This window comes from Coregonus lavaretus, assembly GCF_964263955.1.
Source record: "Coregonus lavaretus genome assembly, chromosome: 23".
NCBI lineage: Eukaryota > Metazoa > Chordata > Actinopteri > Salmoniformes > Salmonidae > Coregonus > Coregonus lavaretus.
Genome location: NC_140010.1, coordinates 30,137,942 through 30,162,412, shown reverse-complemented (window position 1 = coordinate 30,162,412; position 24,471 = coordinate 30,137,942). Strand labels below are relative to the sequence as shown.

Below are 24,471 nucleotides of genomic sequence, written 5' to 3'. Positions count from 1 at the left end.
CTCGAATGCTCTCTCTCCTTCCCTCCCTTCGTCCAGGTGAGAACCCATACAAGGTGGACGTGGAGCAGATTACCCAGAGGGCCAAGCTGCTGCAGCGGTACCTGAGTGACGAGCAGAAGGAGCTGCAGGCCCTGTACGCCCTCCAGGCCCTCATGGTGCACATGGAGCAACCAGCCAGTGAGTACAGCGCAGTACTGTAGTGTGTGTGTGTGTGTGTGTGTGACGCCTCAGTTCTGTGAAGGTGTGTGTATGATTGTGGATAGCGAGGCTAGAGTCACGCCTTTACAATGTCATTGTTCTGGTGTGCTAGAGTGCTCGCAGAGTCTACATCTTTGCCTATTCATTGGCCGTAGTCTCTTGTGGCCCAGCTAATCACCAGCTCAGATACAGAACCTCCATTTTGATTATAATTTTTTTTTTTGTCGTGAACATCCACGTCACTACAGTTGCTTCCCATTCTGTGTAGATTTTGTGATTGTCGTTCACATTCTGCCCCACTGGCTTTGTCTCCTGTCTCGCAAAAAAAAAAAGGATTGTGTAAAATGAGCTTTGGTTGTTTGTGTGAATTAAAAAGGGTGCGGAGGGAGTATGTATTTATCCACATTTCTCTCGTATCAGATGGTGTTGTGGCTAGATTCATAGTTCATGAATCATGATTATGAATGTGTAGCTTAACCACCCTCTCTGCCTGTGGCATCCTCCCTCCACCAGATCTGCTGCGGATGTTCTTTGACGCGCTGTACGACGAGGACGTGATCAAAGAGGAGGCCTTCTACAAGTGGGAGTCCAGCAAAGACCCTGCCGAGCAGACTGGCAAGGGCGTGGCCCTGAAGTCGGTCACCGCCTTCTTCACCTGGCTCCGCGAGGCCGAAGAGGAGTCCGACAAGGACTAAATGGCCTCTCTAAAACTATCACCGCCCTCTATTGCCAGGGAGGGGTATTGCAAGGGGCGTCGAGGAGAGAATTGGACTATATGGCCCTTTTTAATGTGGCGGACTGATACCGATCCTCAACGAGGCTATTGAGAGAGGGACCTGACATGCAATCACTTTCTCTCTCTCTCTCTCTCACTCTCTCTTTCTCCCTCCCTCATTCTTATTTTCCCTCTTTTGTGATGGCGAGTGTCCGCCGAAAAATGAAATAAATGATTCAGCCGGATTTTGCTTGTGTAAACGCGTGGAATAACTACTACGGTCATTGCGTAAAAAACCCCTTTGACTTCTTGTTCTTGAGAAAACAATAACAAACCAACAAGCTGCTCTTTGTGGTTGTAGACAAAATTATATTATGCAACATACTATATGACACGCAAATGCATAGAGACAATGGTAGAGGTGTCATGTAGCATGTTTTTCCCCAGGAGTGGGGTATCATGCCATGCGTGTGACGTCCGATCGAACACAGCGCTCTTATGTCTTCTATCTCTTTTTTGTTGTTGTTGTGCAGCATGGTTGACGTGTCTCTCTATTAATGATGATGTACAATGAGGGAAACAAGATGCAGACGAGGTATGTTTGCTGATCAGCTGACATCAAGCGTATGTTGCCGACTGTATGGAGACGCTGAATGGCTTTCTGAGCGACGGTTCTTTTCCTTTTTTCACTTCCTGTTTACCGCAGTACTGGGACTTGTGAGGGAAGAGAAACAAAATGGGGGATGGATTGTGACCTTTGACCGTTAGCCTCTGACCTTTGCTGTGGGGGGGGGGGGTCTTCTATATGCTTCCTTAAAGCCTACCTTTCACTTCCTCTCCCAGTAGTCATCCTGACTGAGATTCTGCATCTTTTACCTCTCCTGTACTTACATGGACTGTTGGGTGCGTTTTCTTTCGACCCATGTCGAATGAGAAAATAAACCCCATAACTAGAGGACTCTTAATGACAAAATCACCATTAAAACTTGAAACCTACAGAAATCAACTTGATAAAAAAACAGAAATGTTCCGAAAGCCTTTTCTACTCTAAGTGGAATCACATTTCAGGAGCGTTCTGTACATATATATTACAAAACGTTTTTTTTGTCAGTTTTATTTTTCGGAAATAATAAAAAGAAATTACTGGTGTAATATAAAATGCAGTATCTTTTTCCAACAGAAGTGGCAGTTTGTCCAGATGCAGAGAGGGGTGCTTTAGGTGATCCATTGATTTAGTTTTATTGGAATTTTGTAAATATTTTTGTTGCTTTATTATTTAAGGAATTTCTGCTTCTTTTTGCATCGGAAACTGGAAAAGATGAGGAAACAGAAAATTGCAAATAAAAGACTTATCAAGTTGCTGAGCAGAGTTTGTGCGTGCATGTCCCAGGTCTTACATTATGGGTACTGTAGAGCAGGGGTTTTCAAATGTTTCTTGCCCAGGCAAAGCGGCATCCCAGGGACCCCATCATATGATAGAAACAAAAAAAAACATATATTGTCTTATCAGGTGAATGATAATGGCAAGTAGAAGTAATCAATTTCAAAATGAATAGATTTGATAGACAGTTTCATTATTTTCACCTTCCCACAGTTCATTGGTGGCGCAAAGAATTTTGCTGTTGTAAATCACATTTTCTGCAATTTAAAAAAAAAAAAAGCAGATTTGGAGCTAATTTCCTGCAATTCTATGTATGTTGTCATGGCTAATGCTGTGTTCCTCTGCTCAGACATAACAAAATCAATGGGCATGTGCCCTGAATGCTCAGTTTTGGGAATTTATGACTCCCTGAGCTGTAGCTTTTATTTGATTGTTAGTCCTCAAAGATGGTATTATAAAAAGTGTGTGTGTATATATATATATATATATATATATATATATTTCAATATCGTTTCTGCATGCCTTCTTTCTGGTTTATCTATCCTGAACATTACCACTTAGACAGCCCGCCTTAGAATTTTCTATACTGAAAAAAGAAAACGAATTAGCTCCATTGACAGAATTCCTTCATATTCATTTGTAACATGTTGGTGCCTGTATACATAGGCTTTATTACACTTACAACCCTTATGACATCCTTATGTTACGTGAAAATTAATGAATTTAAACACATGTCCATGTGCAATTCAGGTACTGTTATGTAGTCCACTGCATATACAGTGGCAGAAATAGTGTTTGTTTGGTCAGTAACATACTTCCTATGCCTTGCTGCTCTAGGTTCTCGTGTGAGGATTTTACATGCCCACTAGGTGTAGCCTTTGTATGGGCTTGAAATGTTTATCAGAGAGCCACATCAACAGGGGGTTTATTGAAGTCTCAATTGTGCTATTTAGTATTTTTTACGCAATCAATTTTTTTTGGTTGCACATGTTTTCGCCATAGTTTCCTGTGACTGAAAAGAGCTTCTGACCTCGACATACTGCTCATCCCGGACCAGGTATAAATCCTTGGCGAACGTGCAATAACTGGAGAATAAACTGGACGAGCTCCATTCAAGACTATCCTATCAATGTGATCATGGAAAATGTAAATCCAGCTCTGTTTTTCTATACATCGACAGGACAGAACGGTAGCTGCAGGTAAATTCAAGAGGGGGTGGTGTAAGTCTCTTCGTTAATTACAGCTGGTGCGCAATCTCTAATATTAAGGAAGTCTCGAGGTTCTGCTCACCTGAGTTCGAATACCTCATGATAAGCTGCAGACCATACTATTTACCAAGAGAGTTTATCTATAATTTTCGTAGCTGTCGCTAGAGCCCCACAGTGGAGGTGTCATAATACCCATAAAACCTAGCGGTCAAACAGTGAAATGGTTCCATTAATTTTTCCTATAGGGAATTTTAGAAACACAAGGCTGTGTTTTGTTCATGCTTACCCTGGAGTAACGTTTTGATAAACATGTAAATCTCTATCGGACAATAACTTTTAGTTCATTGACTACATTTCAGTGTTCAACACCATAGTGCCCTCCAAGCTCATCACTAAGCTAAGGAGCCTGGGACTGAACACCTCCCTCTGTAACTGGATCCTGAACTCTGTGACGGGCCTCCCCCAGGTGGTGAGGGTAGGCAACAACACATCTGCCACGCTGACCCTCAACACTGGGGCCCCTCAGGGGTGCGTACCTAGTCCCCTCCTGTACTCCCTGTTCACCTACGATTGCGTGGCCGCACATGAATCCAACACCATCATAAAGTTTGAAGACGACACGACAGTGGTAGGCCTGATCACTGACGACGATGAGACAGCCTATAGGGAGGAGGTCAGAGACCTGGCAGCAACGTCAGCAAGACAAAGGAGCTTATTGTGGACTACAGGAAACTGAGGGCTGAGCACGCCCCCATTCACATCAGCAGGGCTGAAGTGGAGCGGGTCGAGAGCTTCAAGTTCGTCAGTGTCCACGTCACTAAGGACCTAAGGACCTATCATGGTCCAGATACACCAACACAGTCCCCCTCAGGAGGCTGAAAATATTTGGCATGGGCCCTCAGATCCTCAAAAAGTTTTAAAGCTGCACCATTGAGAGCATATTGACTGGCTGCATCACGCTTGGTATGGCAACTGCTTGGCATCCGACCGCTAGGCGCTACAGAGGATAGTGCGGACGACCCAGGACATCACTGGGGCCGAGCTCCCTGCCATCCAGGACCTCTATAACAGGCGGTGTCAGAGCAAGGCCCTAAAAATTGTAAAAGACTCCAGCCACCCAAGTCATAGACCAGGGGTACTCAACTCTTACCTTACGAGGTCCGGAGCCTGCTGGTTTTCTGTTCTACCTGATAAATAATTGCACCCACCTGGTGTCCCAGGTCTAAATCAGTCCCTGATTAGAGGGGAACAATGAACAAATGCAGTGGAACTGGCTTCGAGGTCCAGAGTTTAATTTGAGGGTCATAGACTGTTCTCTCTGCTACTGCACGGCAAGCGGTAACGGAGTGCCAAGTCTGGGACCAAAGGGCTCCTGAACAGCTTCTACCCACAAGTCATAAGACTGCTGAACAGTTCATCAAGTGGCTACCTGGACTATTTACATTGACCCCTTTTTTTTGCACTGACTCTCTTGCGCTGGCTCTATGCACAGTCACTGGACTCTACCCACACACTCACACATACTACAGTCGTGGTCAAAAGTTTTGAGAATGACACAAGTATTGGTCTTCAAAGTTCGCTGCTTCAGTGTTATGAGATATTTTTGTCAGATGTTACTATTGTAAACTGAAGTATAATTACAAGCCTTCCATAAGTGTCAAAGGCTTTTATTGACAATTACATTAAGTTTATGCAAAGAGTCAATATTTGCAGTGTTGACCCTTCTTTTTCAAGACCTCTGCAATCCGCCCTGGCATGCTGTCAATTAACTTCTGGGCCACATCCTGACTGATTGCAACCTATTCTTGCATGATCAATGCTTGGAGTTTGTCAGAATTTGTGGGTTTTTGTTTGTCCACCCGCCTCTTGAGGATCGACCACAAGTTCTCAATGGGATTAAGGTCTGGGGAGTTTCCTGGTCATGGACCCAAAATGTTGATGTTTTGTTCCCCGAGCCACTTAGTTATCACTTTTGCCTTATGGCAAGGTGCTCCATCATGCTGGAAAAGGCATTGGTCGTCACCAAACTGTTCTTGGATGGTTGGGAGAAGTTGCTCTCGGAGGATGTGTTGGTACCATTCTTTATTCATGGCTGTGTTCTTAGGCAAAATTGTGAGTGAGCCCACTCCCTTGGCTGAGAAGCAACCCCACACATGAATGGTCTCAGGATGCTTTACTGTTGGCATGACACAGGACTGATGGTAGCGCTTACCTTGTTTTCTCCGGACAAGGTGTTTTCCGGATGCCCCAAACAATCGGAAAGGGGATTCATCAGAGAAAATGACTTTACCCCAGTCCGCAGCAGTCCAATCCCTGTACCTTTTGCAGAATATCAGTCTGTCCCTAAAGTTTTTCCTGGAGAGAAGTGGCTTCTTTGCTGCCCTTCTTGACACCAGGCCATCCTCCAAAAGTCTTCACCTCACTGTGCGTGCAGATGCACTCACACCTGCCTGCTGCCATTCCTGAGCAAGCTCTGCACTGGTGGTGCCCCGATCCCGCGTCTGAATCAACTTTAGGAGACGGTCCTGGCGCTTGCTGGACTTTCTTGGGCGCCCTGATGCCTTTTTCACAACAATTGAACCTCTCTCCTTGAAGTTCTTGATGATCCGATAAATGGTTGATTTAGGTGCAATCTTACTAGCAGCAATATCCTTGCCTGTGAAGCCCTTTTTGTGCAAAGCAATGATTACGGCACGTGTTTCCTTGCAGGTAACCATGGTTAACAGAGGAAGAACAATGATTTCAAGCACCACCCTCCTTTTAAAGCTTCCAGTCTGTTATTTCAACTCAATCAGCATGACAGAGTGATCTCCAGCCTTGTCCTCGTCAACACTCTCATCTGTGTTAACGAGATAATAACTGGCATGATGGCAGCTGGTCCTTTTGTGGCAGGGCTGAAATGCAGTGGAAATGTTTTTGGGGGATTAAGTTCATTTTCATGGTAAAGAGGGACTTTGCAATTAATTGCAATTCATCTGATCACTCTTCATGACATTCTGGAGTATATGCAAATTGACATAATCAAAACTGAGGCAGCAGACTTTGTGAAAATTTGTTTTTGTGTCATTCTCAAAACCTTTGACCACGACTGTACACTGACACTCCAACACTCACATATAGACACTCTTTCACACTCTTCGCATACGCTGCTGCTACTCTGGTTATTATCCATCCTGAGAGAACCAAGCCTATGGATTCGTAGCTTCAACCCCGCAGCACACGCACACACTAACAAATACCAACTGATTCATGGATTGCAGAATGTATATATTTTTTCTCTTGCTTTGTTTGCTGTTTTCTATATTATGTCTATCTCTGATGAGAGGAAAGGGCTGAAAATAGCCCATATGAATTATATGTAGCCTTAGAAATAAGGTTAATGAAATCAATAACTTGCTAACATCAGATAACATTCATACAGTATATTAGCCATTTCTGAGACTCACTTAGATTATTCATTTGATGATACAGCAGTAGCAATACAAGGATATAACATCTATAGAAGAGACAGGAATGCTTATGGGGGAGGTGTTGCTGTATATATTCAGAGCCATATCCCTGTAATGCTTAGAGAAGATCTTATGTAAAGTGTTATTGAAGTGTTGTGGTTGCAGGTTCACCTGGCACATCTAAAGCCTTTTCTTTTGGGGTGTTGCTATAGGCCACGGAGTGCTAACAGTCAGTATCTAAATAATATGTGTGAAATGCTTGATAGTGTATGTGATGGGGACCTGAATATTGACTGGCTTTCATCAAGCTGTCCGCTCAAGAGAAAGCTTCTCACTGTAACCAGTGCCTGTAATCTGGTTCAGGTTATTAATCAACCTACCAGGGTGTTTACAAACACTACACGAACAAGATCATCCACATTTATTGATCACATTTTTACTAATACTGTAGAACTTTGTTCTAAAGCTGTATCCGTACCCATGGGATGCAGTGATCACAATATAGTGGCTATATCCAGGAAAGCCAAAATTCTAAAAGCTGGGCCTAAAATTGTGTATAAGAAATCATACAAAAGATTTAGCTGTGACTCTTTATGTGGATGATGTTAAAAATATTTGTTGGTCTGATGTGATTAATAAGGAGCATCCAGACGCTGCACTTGATTGATTTATGAAATTGCTTCTTATTATTATTATTGATAAACATGCACCTTAAGAAATTGACTGTTAGAACTACTAAGGCTCCATGGATTGATGAGGAATTGAAAAACAGTATGGTTGAAAGAGATGGGGCAAAAGGAGTAGCTAATAAGTCTGGCTGCACATCTGACTGGCTGAATTACTGCAAATTGAGAAATGTGACTAAACTCAACAAAAAGAAGAAGAAACTGTAATTATATAAAGAATTATGGAAAAAAAACTTGAGTACTTCAAATGAAATTATGGGCAGAAAGACAAATTCAACTCCAGCTTTCATTGAATCCGATGGCTTATTTATCACAAAACCATTTGATGTTGGCAATTATTTTAATGATTACTTAATTGGCAAAGTGGGCAAACTTAGGCAGGAAATGTCAATTAACTTCTGGGCCACATCCTGACTGATGGCAGCCCATTCTTGCATAATCAATGCTTGGAGTTTGTCAGAATTTGTGGGGTTTTGTTTGTCCACCCGCCTCTTGAGGATTGACCACAAATTCTCCATGGGATTAAGGTCTGGGGAGTTTCCTGGCCGTGGACCCAAAATGTTGATGTTTTGTTCCCCGAGCCACTTAGTTATCACTTTTGCCTTATGGCAAGGAGCTCCATCATGCTGGAAAAGGCATTGATCGTCACCAAACTGTTCTTGGATGGTTGGGAGAAGTTGCTCTCTGAGGATGTGTTGGTACCATTCTTTATTCATGGCTGTGTTCTTAGGCAAAATTGTGAGTGAGCCCACTCCCTTGGCTGAGAAGCAACCCCACACATGAATGGTCTCAGGATGCTTTACTGTTGGCATGACACAGGACTGATGGTAGCGCTCACCTTGTCTTCTCCGGACAAGCTTTTTTCCAGATTCCCCAAACAATCGGAAAGGGGATTCAGCAGAGAAAATAACTACCCCAGTCCTCAGCAGTCCAATCCCTGTACCTTTTGCAGAATATCAGTCTGTCCCTGATGTTTTTCCTGGAGAGAAGTGGCTTCCCCGCTGCCCTTCTTGACACCAGGCCATCCTCCAAAAGTCTTCACCTCACTGTGCGTGCAGATGCACTCACACCTGCCTGCTGCCATTCCTGAGCAAGCTCTGCACTGGTGGTGCCCCGATCCTGCAGCTGAATCAACTTTAGGAGACGGTCCTGGCGCTTGCTGGACTTTCTTGGGCGCCCTGAAGCCTTCTTCACAACAATTGAACCTCTCTCCTTGAAGTTCTTGATGATCTGATAAATGGTTGATTTAGGTGCAATCTTACTAGCAGCAATATCCTTGCCTGTGAAGCCCTTTTTGTGCAAAGCAATGATGACGGCACGTGTTTCCTTGCAGGTAACCATGGTTAACAGAGGAAGAACAATGATTTCAAGCACCACCCTCCTTTTAAAGCTTAAAGTCTGTTATTCTAACTCAATCAGCATGACAGAGTGATCTCCAGCCTTGTCCTTGTCCTCGTCAACAGTCTCACCTGTGTTAATGAGAGAATCATTGACATGATGTGAGCTGTTCCTTTTGTGGCAGGGCTGAAATGCAGTTAAATGTTTTTTGGGGATTAAGTTCATTTTCATGGCAAAGAGGGACTTTGCAATTAATTGCAATTCATCTGATCACTCTTCATAACATTCTGGAGTATATGCAAATTGCCATCATAAAAACTGAAGCAGCAGACTTTGTGAAAATACATATGTGTCATCCTCAAAACTTTTGACCACGACTGTACACACTGAAACGGAGTAAGGCGGAGAGATGAATGAATGAGTGAGTTCTGAGCGTATTCGGCCCAGGCCATATACCGACTCCAGTCGTGTGGAGAGGCAGAACATTGTTGGCGGAGGTACTTCCCTATTTCTTGGTTCAGGCGTTCCGTCTGCCAGTTGGTCTGGGGATGGTACCCGAAGGAGAGGCTGAGGGCGACCCCCAGTCGGTCACAGAAGGCTCGCCACTCCCGGGAGACAAACTGGGGTCCGCGGTCAGAGACGATGTCCTCCGGAATCCCATACAGACGGAACACCTGCTGGAACATACACTCAGCCAATTCCATGGCGTTAGGCAAATGAGGAAGAGGAACCAGATGACACATTTCTGAAAAACGGTCTATTATGACAAGGATGGTGGTGTTACCAGAGGATTCAGGAAGGTCTGTGATGAAGTCAACAGCTATGTGGGACCAGGGTCTGTGAGGGATTGGAATAGGTTGAAGCTTACCGGAAGGGAGATGACGAGGGCTTTTGGTTTGGGCGCAGACTGGACAGGAGGATACAGTGGGGAGAACAAGTATTTGATACACTGCCGATTTTGCAGGTTTTCCTACTTACAAAGCATGTAGAGGTCTGTCATTTTTATCATAGGTACACTTCAACTGTGAGAGACGGAATCTAAAACAAAAATCCAGAAAATCACATTGTTTGATTTTTAAGTAAATAATTTGCATTTTATTGCATGACTTAAGTATTTGATCACCTACCAACCAGTAAGAATTCCGGCTCTCACAGACCTGTTAGTTTTTCTTTAAGAAGCCCTCCTGTTCTCCACTCATTACCTGTATTAACTGCACCTGTTTGAACTCGTTACCTGTATAAAAGACACCTGTCCACACACTCAATCAAACATACTCCAACCTCTCCACAATGGCCAAGACCAGAGAGCTGTGTAAGGACATCAGGGATAAAATTGTAGACCTGCACAAGGCTGGGATGGGCTACAGGACAATAGGCAAGCAGCTTGGTGAGAAGGCAACAACTGTTGGTGCAATTATTAGAAAATGGAAGAAGTTCAAGATGACGGTCAATCACCCTCGGTCTGGGGCTCCATGCAAGATCTCACCTCGTGGGGCATCAATGATCATGAAGGTGGTGAGGGATCAGCCCAGAACTACACGGCAGGACCTGGTCAATGACCTGAAGAGAGCTGGGACCACAGTCTCAAAGAAAACCATTAGTAACACACTATGCCGTCATGGATTAAAATCCTGCAGCGCACGCAAGGTCCCCCTGCTCAAGCCAGCACGTGTCCAGGCCCGTCTGAAGTTTGCCAATGACCATCTGGATGATCCAGAGGAGGAATGGGAGAAGGTCATGTGGTCTGATGAGACAAAAATAGAGCTTTTTGGTCTAATCTCCACTCGCTGTGTTTGGAGGAAGAAGAAGGATGAGTACAACCCCAAGAACACCATCCCAACCGTGAAGCATGGAGGTGGAAACATCATTCTTTGGGGATGCTTTTCTGCAAAGGGGACAGGACGACTGCACCGTATTGAGGGGAGGATGGATGGGGCCATGTATCGCGAGATCTTGGCCAACAACCTCCTTCCCTCAGTAAGAGCATTGAAGATGGGTCGTGGCTGGGTCTTCCAGCATGACAACGACCTGAAACACACAGCCAGGGCAACTAAGGAGTGGCTCCGTAAGAAGCATCTCAAGGTCCTGGAGTGGCCCAGCCAGTCTCCAGACCTGAACCCAATAGAAAATCTTTGGAGGGAGCTGAAAGTCTGTATTGCCCAGCGACAGCCCCGAAACCTGAAGGATCTGGAGAAGGTCTGTATGGAGGAGTGGGCCAAAATCCCTGCTGCAGTGTGTGCAAACCTGGTCAAGACCTACAGGAAACGTATGATCTCTGTAATTGCAAACAAAGGTTTCTGTACCAAATATTAAGTTCTGCTTTTCTGATGTATCAAATACTTATGTCATGCAATAAAATGCAAATGAATTACTTAAAAATCATACAATGTGATTCTCTGGATTTTTGTTTTAGATTCCTTCTCTCACAGTTGAAGTGTACCTATGATAAAAATTACAGACCTTTACATGCTTTGTAAGTAGGAAAACCTGCAAAATCGGCAGTGTATCAAATACTTGTTCTCCCCACTGTACGTAATCCCTTACGTCGGATGCCAGTGCGGACCACCAGAAATTACGGGCTAGAAGTTTGGTGGTTCGTGAAATGCCCGGATGTCCTGACCCCAAGGACGTGTGACACCATTGCATCAGTTGGAGTCTAACAGCTGCTGGTATGTAACTCTTCCCAGCTGTTGTCTCAGGAGGAGCCGGGTCTGAGGTTAGGGCTTCTTGTATGGCAGAGTGAACCTCCCACTGTACCGGTCCCATAATGCAAGATCTGTTAGGACGAGAAAGGGATGTTGTGTGCCCTCCAACCAGTGGCGCCACTCCTCGAGGGCCAGCTTGATGGCGAGGAGTTCTCTGTTCCCCACATCGTAATTCCTCTCAGCGGCGGATAACTTCCTGGAGAAGAAGGCACAGGGATGTGATTTTGGAGGTGTTCCCACCAGCTGAGAGATTATGGCTCCTACTCCTACTTCGGAGGCATCCACTTCCAGAGTGAAAGGAAGGGTCGGATGAGGTTGGCGAAGGACAGGAGCTGAGGTGAAGAGGCGTTTCAAGTTGTTGAAAGCAGTCAGGGCGGTATCAGTCCATTGAAGGGTCCGGGTCTTTTGGCTGGTAAGGGCAGTAGAACTGAAGTTCCAAATGAACCGGAGATAGAAGTTGGAGAACCCAATGAAACGTTGGAGTTCCTTAACGGTGGTGGGTTTGGGCCAGTTACTGACGGCGGTAACTTTGTTCTCATCCATGCTGACCCCGCCAGGTGTCAGTACGAAACCGAGGAAGGTTACCGAGGTTACATGGAAGGTGCGCTTTTCAGTCTTCACATAAAGGTTATGGTCAAGGAGCCGTTGAATAACCTTTTGTACATGCTGTATGTGTTCCTTCAGGGAGTGGTAGTAAATCAGGATGTCATCAATGTAGACGATGAGAAAGCGGTTGATCATATCCTGGAAAACGAGTTCATAAAGGATTGGAAGACGGTAGGGGCGTTAGTAAGGCCATAGGGCATGACCATGTATTCGTAGTGCCCTCGTGCGTTGATAAAGGCAGTCTTCCATTCGTCGCCTTCATGTATACGGATAAGGTTATATGCACTTCGCAGGTCGAGTTTTGTATAGATGTTGGCGCGGCCCACTTGTTCAAGGGTCGCTGAGATCAGAGGAAGAGGGAAATGGTTCTTGACTTTGACGTCATTCAGGGAATGGTAATCAATACATGGACGGAGACCACCATCCTTTTTTTCAATGAAGAAGAAGCTGGACGCAGCCGGGGAAGAAGAAGGATGAATGAAACCGTTTGCGTGCTTCAATGTAGTTCTCCATTGCCTCATTTTCCGGGATAGATAGGGGGTAAACACGGCCCTTCGGTGGGGACACTCCAGGGAGTAAGTCAATAGCACAGTCCCCTGGGCGATGTGGTGGCAGAGTGGAGGCCTTGATTTTGCTGTACTGGGCGTATTCAGATGGTATGGTGGGAAGCACTGCAGAGGCCTCAATGGTGGTGGCTCTGCAGGGTAGGCTGAGACAACTGGTGAAGCAGGTAGAAGACCAGGACAGTAGTTCACTTTGTCGCCACGAGATGGCAGGGTCGTGACGACAAAGCCAGGGGTGTCCGAGGATGAGTGGCAGTTTGGGGGATGATAGTTCCATGAGTTGAATGGTTTCGGTGTGGAAGACTCCAATCTGGAGGGGGACGCTCTGTGTCAGGTGCGTAATGAAGCCTGTGCCCAATGGCTGCCCATCCAGGGTGTTAATCCTTAAGGGAGGGGTGACAGGTGTTAGATCAATGTCAAGCTCTTGTACTAGCTGGTGATCAATAAAATTACCTGCTGCTCCCGAATCTATCAAGCCCTCTATGTACTTAGTAACCCCCTTCACGGTTATCAATACTGGGATGGAGAATTGGTTCTGGGAGATATTTAGAAATAAGGACACGCCTACCTGCATAGCAGCGGAGGGACCCTTCTCATCTCTCCGTGGGGGGCGAACAGGGCAATGGCTGAGTAGATTACTTTATACTATAGAACAAGGGTGTTGTCCAGGGTCACACCAAGGTTCTTTGCACTCTGGGAGTAGGACTCAAAGGAGTTGTCAACCGTGATGGCGAGATCATGGAGTGGGCAGTCCTTCCCCAGGAGGAAGAGCAGCTCCGTCTTGCCGAGGTTCAGCTTGAGGTGGTGATCCGACATCCACACTGACATGTCTGCCAGACATGCAGAGATGCGATTCGCCACCTGGTTATCAGAAGGGGGAAAGGAGAAAATTAATTGTGTGTCGTCTGCGTAGCAATGATAGGAGAGACCATGTGAGGATATGACAGAGCCAAGTGACTTGGTGTATAGAGAGAATAGGAGAGGGCCTAGAACTGAGCCCTGGGGGACACCAGTGGTGAGAGCATGTGGTGCAGAGAAGTTCTATGAGGAGGTCTCCTATAGGACAACCGGAAGGAGAGTGATCAAATACCTCTTTGAAGAGGGTGTGGAAATGTGTCTCGGATCAGAGTTCTGTGCTGTTGGCAGTCCATATGGCGGTGGCCCAATCCAGGGCTTTGCCTGTGAGTAGAGACACAACAAAATCCACCCTGCTCTTGTCGGTGGCGAAGTTAGTGGGGTTGTGCTCAATATATTTGATCCCTGACATTTCCCAGGTGAACCGTAATATTTTCCAGGCATGGATATGAATGAAGGAGGGCTATGGGTTACGATACCTGCATCGGAGGAGTAGGGAAAGGCTGGCGGAGAAGATGGCAGATTTCCTCCATACGCTCCTCTTGCTGGGTTAGGCGCTGCTGTAATTCCGCTGAATCCGTTCCGTTTTTAGGTGAGGTATTCTTTAATAAATACTCAGGGAGAAAAAGGTGTAGATTCCCGCGCAGAGCGCAGCAGGTGTTTATTTCGCCTTCGCAGAAGGCAGGAATTGTGGTCGCAGGCAATGGTCATATACAGGTAGGCAAACAGGCAGGTGAATCAAAACTAGGACTGAAGGCTATAACGGGTTCTCACAAACGAGCTAGGAAAAGGATTAGTAGAGTCAAAACGAACAATACCTCACAAGGCACAAACAGAATGAACTGAACTAAATAAGGAGCTGATAAGACCAGGTGAGTAACTAACACAGGTGAAATCAATGAACAAAAATGAACGACAGGGCTACGTACAAGAACATTAGGTGAACTAAGAAAATAAATACAGAACCTTACACTTAGATTGTAACCTGTCATGATCAAAACATATAGATTAAATGGTTGTAAAGATGGGGTGAGGTCTGTAAAGATAAAGATAAATAAAGATATGCTCTGCTTTTTTGACACCACACTCCACAAAGCAAGTCCTGCAGGCTCTAGTTTTATCTTATATTGATTATTGTCACGAATTCAGCCGAGGCTGCCCCTGCTCCTTGCTCTAGCAGGCTTCGGCATTCGTCGTCACCGGAGTACTAGCTGCCACCGATCTATGTTTCTGTGTTCCACTTGTTTTGTCTTGATTTTACACACCTGATTCCCATCACGTTAATTTATTTCCCTATTTTACCCTCTGGTTTCCTCATGGTGTTGTGCGTGATTGTTCGTTGTTTTGCTGTCTTTCTTGTGAGCTGGTATTTTCTTCCCTGCGTGGAAGATATGCTCTGTTACTTTTGTTAAGTAAAGTACGTTGTTTACTAAGTTCTGTGTCCTGCGCCTGACTCCGTCCAACCGCTACACACTGACGCATGACAGAATCACGGACCCATAATGGTGTCAGCAGGCACATTCATTCCTCCAGGATCAGTGGAGGAACGCATCCAACAGCACTCGACCATGCTACAGACTCTCGGCACAACCATGGATCGAGTACTACAGTCGATGGAGCAATGGGAGAGAGGGGGTTTGCCTACAACTCCTCCCACTACAAATCCCCCCACATCGCTGTCTACTCCTTCACCACCTGGATCCAGTGGGATTCGGCTCTCGCTCCCGAGGGCATTTGATGGAACAGCTGCCGGGTGCCAGGGGTTTCTGCTCCAGGTGAAACTTTACCTGGCAACCATCCACCCGGTTCCCTCGGGATACGAGAGCGTGTCCGCCCTCATCTCCTGTCTGTCGGGGAAAGCGCTCGAGTGGGCCAACGCTGAGTGGGGAGGTATAGACGCAGCATCGGTACGCTATGATAATTTCACCCGCCGCTTCCGGGGGAGGAAGAGCGCACAGGACTTCGCACTGGACTTCAGGACCTTGGCAGCCAGCGCGGGATGGAATGAGAGGGCCCTGATCGACCATTACAGATGCAGCCTACGGGAGGACGTTCGTCGAGAGCTGGCCTGCAGGGACACCACCCTCAACCTGGACCAGCTGGTGGACTTATCTATACGGCTGGATAACCTGTTGGCCACCAGCGGACGTCCAGATCAGGTTCCGTCCAGTCCATCTCCCAGCACTTCCGACCCTACACCGATGGAGCTCGGAGATGCTGATTTAAGGGTTACCGGAAGGAGGGATGTTTCCTGCACCAACTGTGGCTGCAGAGGACACACTGCTGGTCAGTGCTGGAGAGGGTCCTCAGGGAATCGAGGCAGCAGGCAGGGCACTGGAGGACCATCCCAGGTGAGTAGACACCAGACTCACCCAGAGCTCCCTGTTGCTCACATGTGTGTTCATGTCGAATTTCCTGAGTTTTCCCAGCATAAGGCGCTCGTAGATTCAGGCGCAGCTGGGAATTTTATAGACCGTCTATTTGCACATAGATTAGGGATTCCTTTTTGTCCTGTTGATGTGCCCTTCCCTATACATGCCTTAGACAGTCGCCCTTTAGGGTCAGGCCTGATTAGCGAGGTCACAGCTCCACTCTGGATGAAAACGCAGGAGGGTCATGAGGAGAGAATCAGTCTCTTCCTGATCGATTCTCCTGTGTTTCCCGTGGTGTTGGGGCTTCCCTGGTTAGCCTCTCATGACCCCAATATTTCGTGGCAACAGAGGGCTCTCAAGTGATGGTCACGTCAGACCTCGGGGAGGTGTGTAGGTGTTTCCGTAGGTGCAACGACGGTGGAGAGTCCAAACCAGGTCTCCACTATGCACATTCCCCCCAAATATGCCGATTTGGCTCTCGCCTTCTGTAAAAGGAAGGCGACTCAATTACCACCCCATCGACAGGGGGATTGTGCGATAAATCTCCGGGAGGGCGCTGCACTTCCTCGGAGTCACGTGTATCCTCTGTCACAGGAGGAAACGGCGGCTATGGAATCATATGTCTCCGAATCTCTGGGACAGGGATACATTCGGCCTTCCACTTCCCCTGCTTCCTCGAGTTTCTTTTTTGTGAAGAAGAAGGATGGAGAGTTGCGCCCGTGCATTGACTAAAATAAAATGCAAATTAATTACTTAAAAATCATACAATGTGATTTTCTGGATTTTTGTTTTAGATTCCGTCTCTCACAGTTGAAGTGTACCTATGATAAAAATTACAGACCTCTATATGCTTTGTAAGTAGGAAAACCTGCAACATCGGCAGTGTATCAAATAATTGTTCTCCCCACTGTAACTGTTAAGGACAGTTATCCACTACCGCTCATTGCGAGTATGACGGAGTCATTGCATGGGGCGCGCTTCTTCACCAAATTGGATCTCAGGAGCGCGTACAACCTGGTGCGTATCCGGGAGGGGGATGAGTGGAAAACGAAATTTAGTACCACCTCTGGGCACTATGAGTACCTTGTCATGCCGTAAGGGTTGATGAATGCTCCCTCAGTCTTTCAAGCCTTTGTCAATGAGATTTTCAGGGACCTGCACGGACAGGGGGTAGTGGTGAACATAGATGATATTCTCATCTACTCCGCTACATGGGCAGAGCATGTGTCCCTGGTGCGCAGGGTGCTTGGTCGACTGTTGGAACATGACCTGTACGTCAAGGCTGAGAAATGTCTGTTCTTTCAACAGTCCGTCTCCTTCTTAGGATACTGCCTGTCCGCGTCAGGGGTGGAGATGGAAAATGACCGAATTTCAGCCGTGTGTAATTGGCCGACTCCAACCACGGTAAAGGAAATGCAGCAATTCTTAGGGTTTGCCAACCACTACCGGAGGTTTATCCGGGGCTTTGGTCAGGTAGCGGCACCCATTACCTCCTTGCTGAAGGGGGGACCGGTGCGCCTGCAGTGGTCAGCTGAGGCGGACAGGGCTTTTGGTCACCTGAAGGCTCTGTTCACCTCGGCTCCCGTGCTGGCTCATCCGGATCCTTCCTTGGCATTCATAGTCAAGGTGGACGCGTCCGAGGCTGGGATAGGAGCTGTACTGTCTCAGCGCTCGGGTACGCCACCAAAGCTCTGTCCCTGTGCTTTTTTATCGAAGAAGCTCAGCCCGGCGGAGCGAAACTATGATGTGGGGGACCGGGAGCTGTTAGCTGTTGTTAAGGCTCTGAAGGCGTGGAGACATTGGCTTGAGGGGGCAAAACCCCCTTTTCTCATTTGGACTGACCACAGCAATCTGGAGTACATCCGGGCGGCGAGGAGACTGAACCCTCGCCATGCAAGGTGGGCCATGTTTTTCACACGTTTTATTTTCACCCTCTCGTACAGACCAGGTTCCCAGAATGCTAAGGCAGACGCTCTGTCCCGACTGTATGACACAGAGGAGCGGTCCAGGGAGCCCACTCCCATACTTCCGGCTTCTTGTCTGGTGGCACCGGTGGTATGGGAGGTTGACGCGGACATTGAGCGGGCGTTACGCACGGAGCCTACTCCCCCCCAGTGTCCAGTGGGTCATGTGTACGTTCCGTCTGATGTCCGCGATCGATTGATCTTTTGGGCTCATACGTCACCCTCTTCTGGTCATCCTGGCATCGGTCGGACAGTGCGCTGCCTCAGTGGTAAGTACTGGTGGCCTACTTTAACTAAGGACGTGAGGGTTTATGTTACCTCCTGCTCGGTGTGTGCCCAGTGCAAGGCACCTAGACACCTGCCCAGAGGGAAATTACAACCTCTACCCGTTCCACAACGGCCATGGTCACACCTATCGGTGGATTTTGTTACAGACCTCCCCCCGTCACAGGGGAATACCACGATCTTAGTCGCTGTGGATCGGTTTTCTAAGTCCTGCCGTCTCATTCCTTTGCCCGGTCTCCCTACGGCCCTAAAGACTGCTGAGGCTCTGTTTACACACGTCTTCCGGCACTACGGGGTACCTGAGGATATAGTGTCTGATCGAGGTCCCCAGTTCACATCAAGGGTGTGGAGGGCGTTCATGGACCATCTGGGGGTCTCGATCAGCCTGATCTAAGGGTTTCACCCCGAGAGTAATGGGCAGGTGGAGAGAGTAAACCAGGATGTGGGTAGGTTTCTGAGGTCATATTGCCAGGACCGGCCGGGGGATTGGTCGGTGTACATCCCCTGGGTAGAGATGGCCCAAAACTCCCTCCACCAATCCTCTACTGACCTGTCTCCATTTCAGTGTGTATTAGGTTATCAGCCGGTCCTGGCACCATGGCATCAGAGCCAGATCGAGGCACCTGCGGTGGATGAATGGTTTCGGCGCTCGGAGGAGACCTGGAACACTGCCCATGTACGCCTGCAACGGGCTATCAGGCGACAGAAGGCGAGCGCCGACCGTCAACGCAGTGAAGCCCCGGTGTATGCACCGGGGGACCGGGTCTGGCTCTCGACCCGAAACCTGCCAATTCGCCTGCCCTGCCGGAAGCTGGGTCAGCGGTTTGTGGGGCCATTTAAAGTCCTGAGGAGATTGAACGAAGTATGTTATAGGTTACAGCTCCCTCCTGATTACCGTATAAACCCCTTGTTCCATGTGTCTCTCCTCAGGCCGGTGGTAGCTGGTCCGCTCCAGGAGTCTGATGTGCGGGAGGTTCCTCCGCCCCCAATGGACATCGAGGGTGCACCGGCGTACTCGGTCCATGCCATCCTGGATTCGAGGCGTCGGGTGGGGGGCCTGCAGTATCTCGTGGAGTGGGAGGGGTACGGTCCGGAGGAACGGTGCTGGGTTCCTAGGAGGGACATCCTCGATCCCTCCCTGTTGAGGGTTTTCCACCGTCGTCATCCGACTCACCCTGCTCAGCGTCCTCCTGGCCGCCCCCGAGGCTGGTGTCGGTCAAGGGGGGGTACTGTCACGAATTCAGCCGAGGCTGCCCCTCCTCCTTGCTCGGGCAGGCTTCGGCGTTCGTCGTCACCGGAGTACTAGCTGCCACCGATTTATGTTTCTGTGTTCCACTTGTTTTGTCTTGATTGTGCACACCTGATTCCCATCACGTTAATTTGTTTCCCTATTTTACCCTCTGGTTTCGTCATGGTGTTGTGCGTGATTGTTCGTTGTTTTGCTGTCTTTCTTGTGAGCTGGTATTTTCTTCCCTGCGTGGAAGATATGCTCTGTTACTTTTGTTAAGTAAAGTACGTTGTTTACTAAGTTCTGTGTCCTGCGCCTGACTCCGCCCTACCGCTACACACTGACGTATGACAATTATTGTCCAGTCATATGGTCAAGTGCTGCAAAGAAAGACCTAGTTAAGCTGCAGCTGGCCCAGAACAGAGCGGCACATCTTGCTCTTCATTGTAGTCAGTGGGCTAATATTAATACTATGCATACCAGTCTCTCTTGGCTAAGAGTTGAGGAAAGACTGACCGTGTCACTTCTTGTTTTTATAAGAAACATTGTGTTGAAAATTCCAAGTTGTTTGCATAGTCAACTTACGCCCATCACTGACACACACACTTACCCCATCAGGGGTCTTTTCACAGTCCCCAGGTCCAAAACAAATTCAAGGAAACGTACAGTATTATACAGAGCCATGAGTGCATGGAACTCCCTTCCATTTTTTTACATTTTAGTCATTTAGCAGACGCTCTTATCCAGAGCGACTTACAGTTAGTGAGTGCAGACATTTTCATACTGGCCCCCCATGGGAAACGAACCCACAACCCTGGCGTTGCAAGCGCCATGCTCTACCAACTGAGCTACAGGGGACCGTCCATCTTATATAGCACAAGTGAACAGCAAACCTGGTTTCAAATAACAAATAAAGCAACACCTCAAGGCACAACACCTCTTCCCCATGTGACCTACTTGTTGTGTGTATGTACTGACATGTATGTGTAACTGATAGATGCACACACACACTACATGTTCATGTTTTTAAATGTATGTAAATTGTAAAGTATTTTGTCTCTAATGTATTTTTCGTTATGTGTTGGACCCCAGTTAGACTAGCTGTCGCCATTGGCATTGACTAATGGGGGGTCCTAATAAATCCAAAAATCTAAAACACATACACAGACACACACACACACACTACATACGCTCACACACACACACACACTCACATATAGACACACTTTCACACTCTTTCACACTCTTCATATATGCTGCTGCTACTCCTGATTTCTAGTCACCTTTACCCCTACCTACATGTGCATATTACCTCAATTACCTCGTACCCCTGCACATTGCTTCGGTACCTGTACTCCTTGTAAATAGTAACCTCATTATTGTTATTTTATTGTGTTACTAGTCCTATTTTATTTTGTTAATGTTTCTTACTTTTTAACTCTGCATTGTTGGGAAAGCGCTAATAAGTAAGCATTTCACGGTAAAGTCTACAGTCGTGGTCAAAAGTTTTGAGAATGACACAAATATTAAGTCTGCTGCCTCAGTTTTTATGATGGCAATTTGCATATACTCCAGAATGTTATGATGAGTGAACAGATTCATTGCAATTAATTGCAAAGTCCCTCTTTGCCATGAAAATGAACTTAATCCCAAAAAAACATTTACACTGCATTTCAGCCCTGCCACAAAAGGACCAGCTGACATCATGTCAGTGATTCTCTCGTTAACACAGGTGAGTGTTAACGAGGACAAGGCTGGAAATCACTCTGTCATGCTGATTGAGTTAGAATAACAGACTGGAAGCTTTAAAAGGAGGGTGGTGCTTGAAATCATTGTTCTTCCTCTGTTAACCATGGTTACCTGCAAGGAAACACGTGCCGTAATCATTGGTTTGCACAAAAAGGGCTTCACAGGCAAGGATATTGCTGCTAGTAAGATTGCACCTAAATCAACCATTTATCAGATCATCAAGAACTTCAAGGAGAGAGGTTCAATTGTTGTGAAGAAGGCTTCAGGGCGCCCAAGAAAGTCCAGCAAGCGCCAGGACCGTCTCCTAAAGTTGATTCAGCTGCGGGATCAGGGCATCACCAGTGCAGAGCTTGCTCAGGAATGGCAGCAGGCAGGTGTGAGTGCATCTGCACGCACAGTGAGGCGAAGACTTTTGGAGGATGGCCTGGTGTCAAGAAAGGCAGCGAGGAAGCCACTTCTCTTGAGGAAAAACATCAGGGACAGACTGATATTCTGCAAAAGGTACAGGGATTGGACTGCTGGACTGGGGTAAAGTCATTTTCTCTGATGAATCACCTTTCCGATTGTTTGGGGCATCCGGAAAACACCTTGTCCGGAGAAGACAAGGTGAGCGCTACCATCAGTCCTGTGTCATGCCAACAGTAAAGCATCCTGAGACCATTCATGTGTGGGGTTGCTTCTCAGCCAAGGGAGTGGGCTCACTCACAATTTTGCCTAAGAACACAGCCATGAATAAAGAATGGTACCAACACATCCTCAGAGAGCAACTTCTCCCAACCATCCAAGAACAGTTTGGTGACGATCAATGCCTTTTCCAGCATGATGGAGCACCTTGCCATAAGGCAAAAGTGATAACTAAGTGGCTCGGGGAACAAAACATTGAAATGTTGGTTCCATGGCCAGGAAACTCCCCAGACCTTAATCCCATTGAGAACTTGTGGTCAATCCTCAAGAGGCGGGTGGACAAACAAAAACCCACAAATTCGGACAAACTCCAAGCATTGATTATGCAAGAATGGGCTGCCATCAGTCAGGATGTGGCCCAGAAGTTAATTGACAGCATGCCAGGGCGGATTGCAGAGGTCTTGAAAAACAAGGGTCAACACTGCAAATATTGACTCTTTGCATAAACTTAATGTAATTGTCAATAAAAGCCTTTGACACTTATGGAATGCTTGTAATTATACTTCAGTATACCATAGTAACATCTGACAGAAATATCTAAAAACATTGAAGCAGCAAACTTTGTGAAGACCAATACTTGTGACATTCTCAAAACTTTTGACCACGACTTGTTATATTAGGTACATGTGACAAAGAAAATGTTATATATGATTTGGTACCCCTCTGTGATCATTAGGGTCCTGGTGAAGGGATGTCTTCATTAATTAACCATCAGGTTTACAGGTTTGTTGGTTATAAAAGTGATAGCCTATAATTAGTGCTAATTTTTGTGACCAATTAGATGATATCAACTACGTAGCCTACATTGACAGACAACAGACCAGTAACAGTAGGCAAAAAACATTTCGCAACATGTTATCAAAGGGGGGAAGAGAATTGGATGGAGGAGGACAGATTTGGTTATGACACAGCCTTTCGCTGATGACGCGTGCCAACAATTTGGACAGAGCGCATATAGGTAGGGCTATAGCAGCCCATATCTACGGGCGACAACCCGAGGCTTGAAGCGTGAAAGCAGGGCGTTTTGTACTAGGCAACAAGACAAGAAAGTTATAAAAATACGGGGGTGGGGTGGGGGGGTGGGAAACAACACGGGGCACAACGGTAGCATCTGTTAATGGGATTTGAGACAAGCTCATTGTGATCATGTGCAACGCTCGACGGTGCCGCCACCTCCAAACGGTTTACAGGTAGGTGCTAATGTGTGTGACCGACATTTACTGGTATGCCTTTATTCCCTATATAAAGTCGTATTTTGTTTACCGATCGATATACTTGCTATCCCTTTTAATTGGCTTTTTATTACAATGCGGCAGTCTCGGTAACGAGTCAGGGTCATTGATATGCAGATGTTGTTTCCCGTTGCTTGGAGACATGCTGCATCCTCTGCTCGAGCCGCACTGTGTACACAGACACCAGCACCGGTGTTATTTATTTCTCCTGGCAATTACCGTGCCATCAATCACAGTATGATGTCCGCTGTCGGTCTCATTCTTTGTTAACGGCCATGTCACGTCACCGGTGAACAGGCACGTATCTGGCAGGGGCCTCACAGTAAATCAATCCTACTCAGAGACAGCATGCTTATCCCTTTCTCTGGTAGGCCTACTGTAGGTTAAACACACCTCGCGGTGTGAAAGAGAAAAGTAGCCCATATGCCCTATATAGCCTATCGATCCCCTATTCCATATTATAATGACCGTGTTTGCTAGTATGATTTCCAAACACAACAGAACAAATGACATATTACCTATTGGGCTATATAAATGTGGGTTGTAGGCCTACCACACAATAGGTCGTTATTGTAAAAGAGAATGTGTTCTCAATTACTTACCTGCTTGATTATATAAGGCAATAGGGCCATTAGGACGATCAAACCCAAGAAAGCAATAGCATGGATGGAATTAGCCTACATTGAGTCTAGGCCTAAACCCAGGCTGTGTGACTGTGTAATATATATACACTCATTGTCATTCATGTCAAACACATTTGCTTTTGTACTCTGGTCATGATGCTCAAAGGAGTGGATTTTCACTGGAGCTGTCCTGGTGCTGAAAAGACACGTGGGTGCTGAATAGGCGAGTGGGAAGTCACATATAGCCGTCTTTCCCTGCTGCTCACTCTATGCCAAGTCGACCATATGGCTAGGCTCATGTTTATCCAAGAATACATGTAATCCCCTTTATAGAGTGGTGATGTTGCCTATCAACAAGGACAGCCATGTATGTTGTTCTATTGCGTTATTTGTTTAAATGCTCCATCCTTTTGGCTTAAGGTTCTATATTTACGCTCTATATAGGCCAATAGGCTATTAGACTATGGTGTATGTTTTGCTCTCATTCTATAGGCCCAATACACACACACACACACACACACACACACACACACACACACACACACACACACACACACACACACTATACTTGTAAGGACTTTTTGAGGACCAATAATTGACTGCCATTCAAAATCCTATTTTCCCTAACCC

The 24,471-nt window shown here is 46.6% G+C and overlaps 1 protein-coding gene across 5 annotated transcripts in view; it reads left to right on the top strand.

The window, feature by feature from the left end:
• Positions 1-2,274, top strand: part of eif4g1a (eukaryotic translation initiation factor 4 gamma, 1a) — a 32,564-nt gene extending 30,290 nt beyond the window's left edge. For all 5 annotated transcript variants that reach the window (XM_084188366.1, XM_084188363.1, XM_084188365.1 and 2 more), the window contains 2 exons: positions 37-177; positions 712-2,274. In XM_084188366.1, coding sequence (XP_084044492.1) covers positions 37-177; positions 712-893 — 323 coding nt within the window. In that variant the 3' untranslated portion in view covers positions 894-2,274. The remainder of the gene's footprint in view (positions 1-36; positions 178-711) is intronic.
• The last annotated feature ends 22,197 nt before the right edge of the window (positions 2,275-24,471 follow it).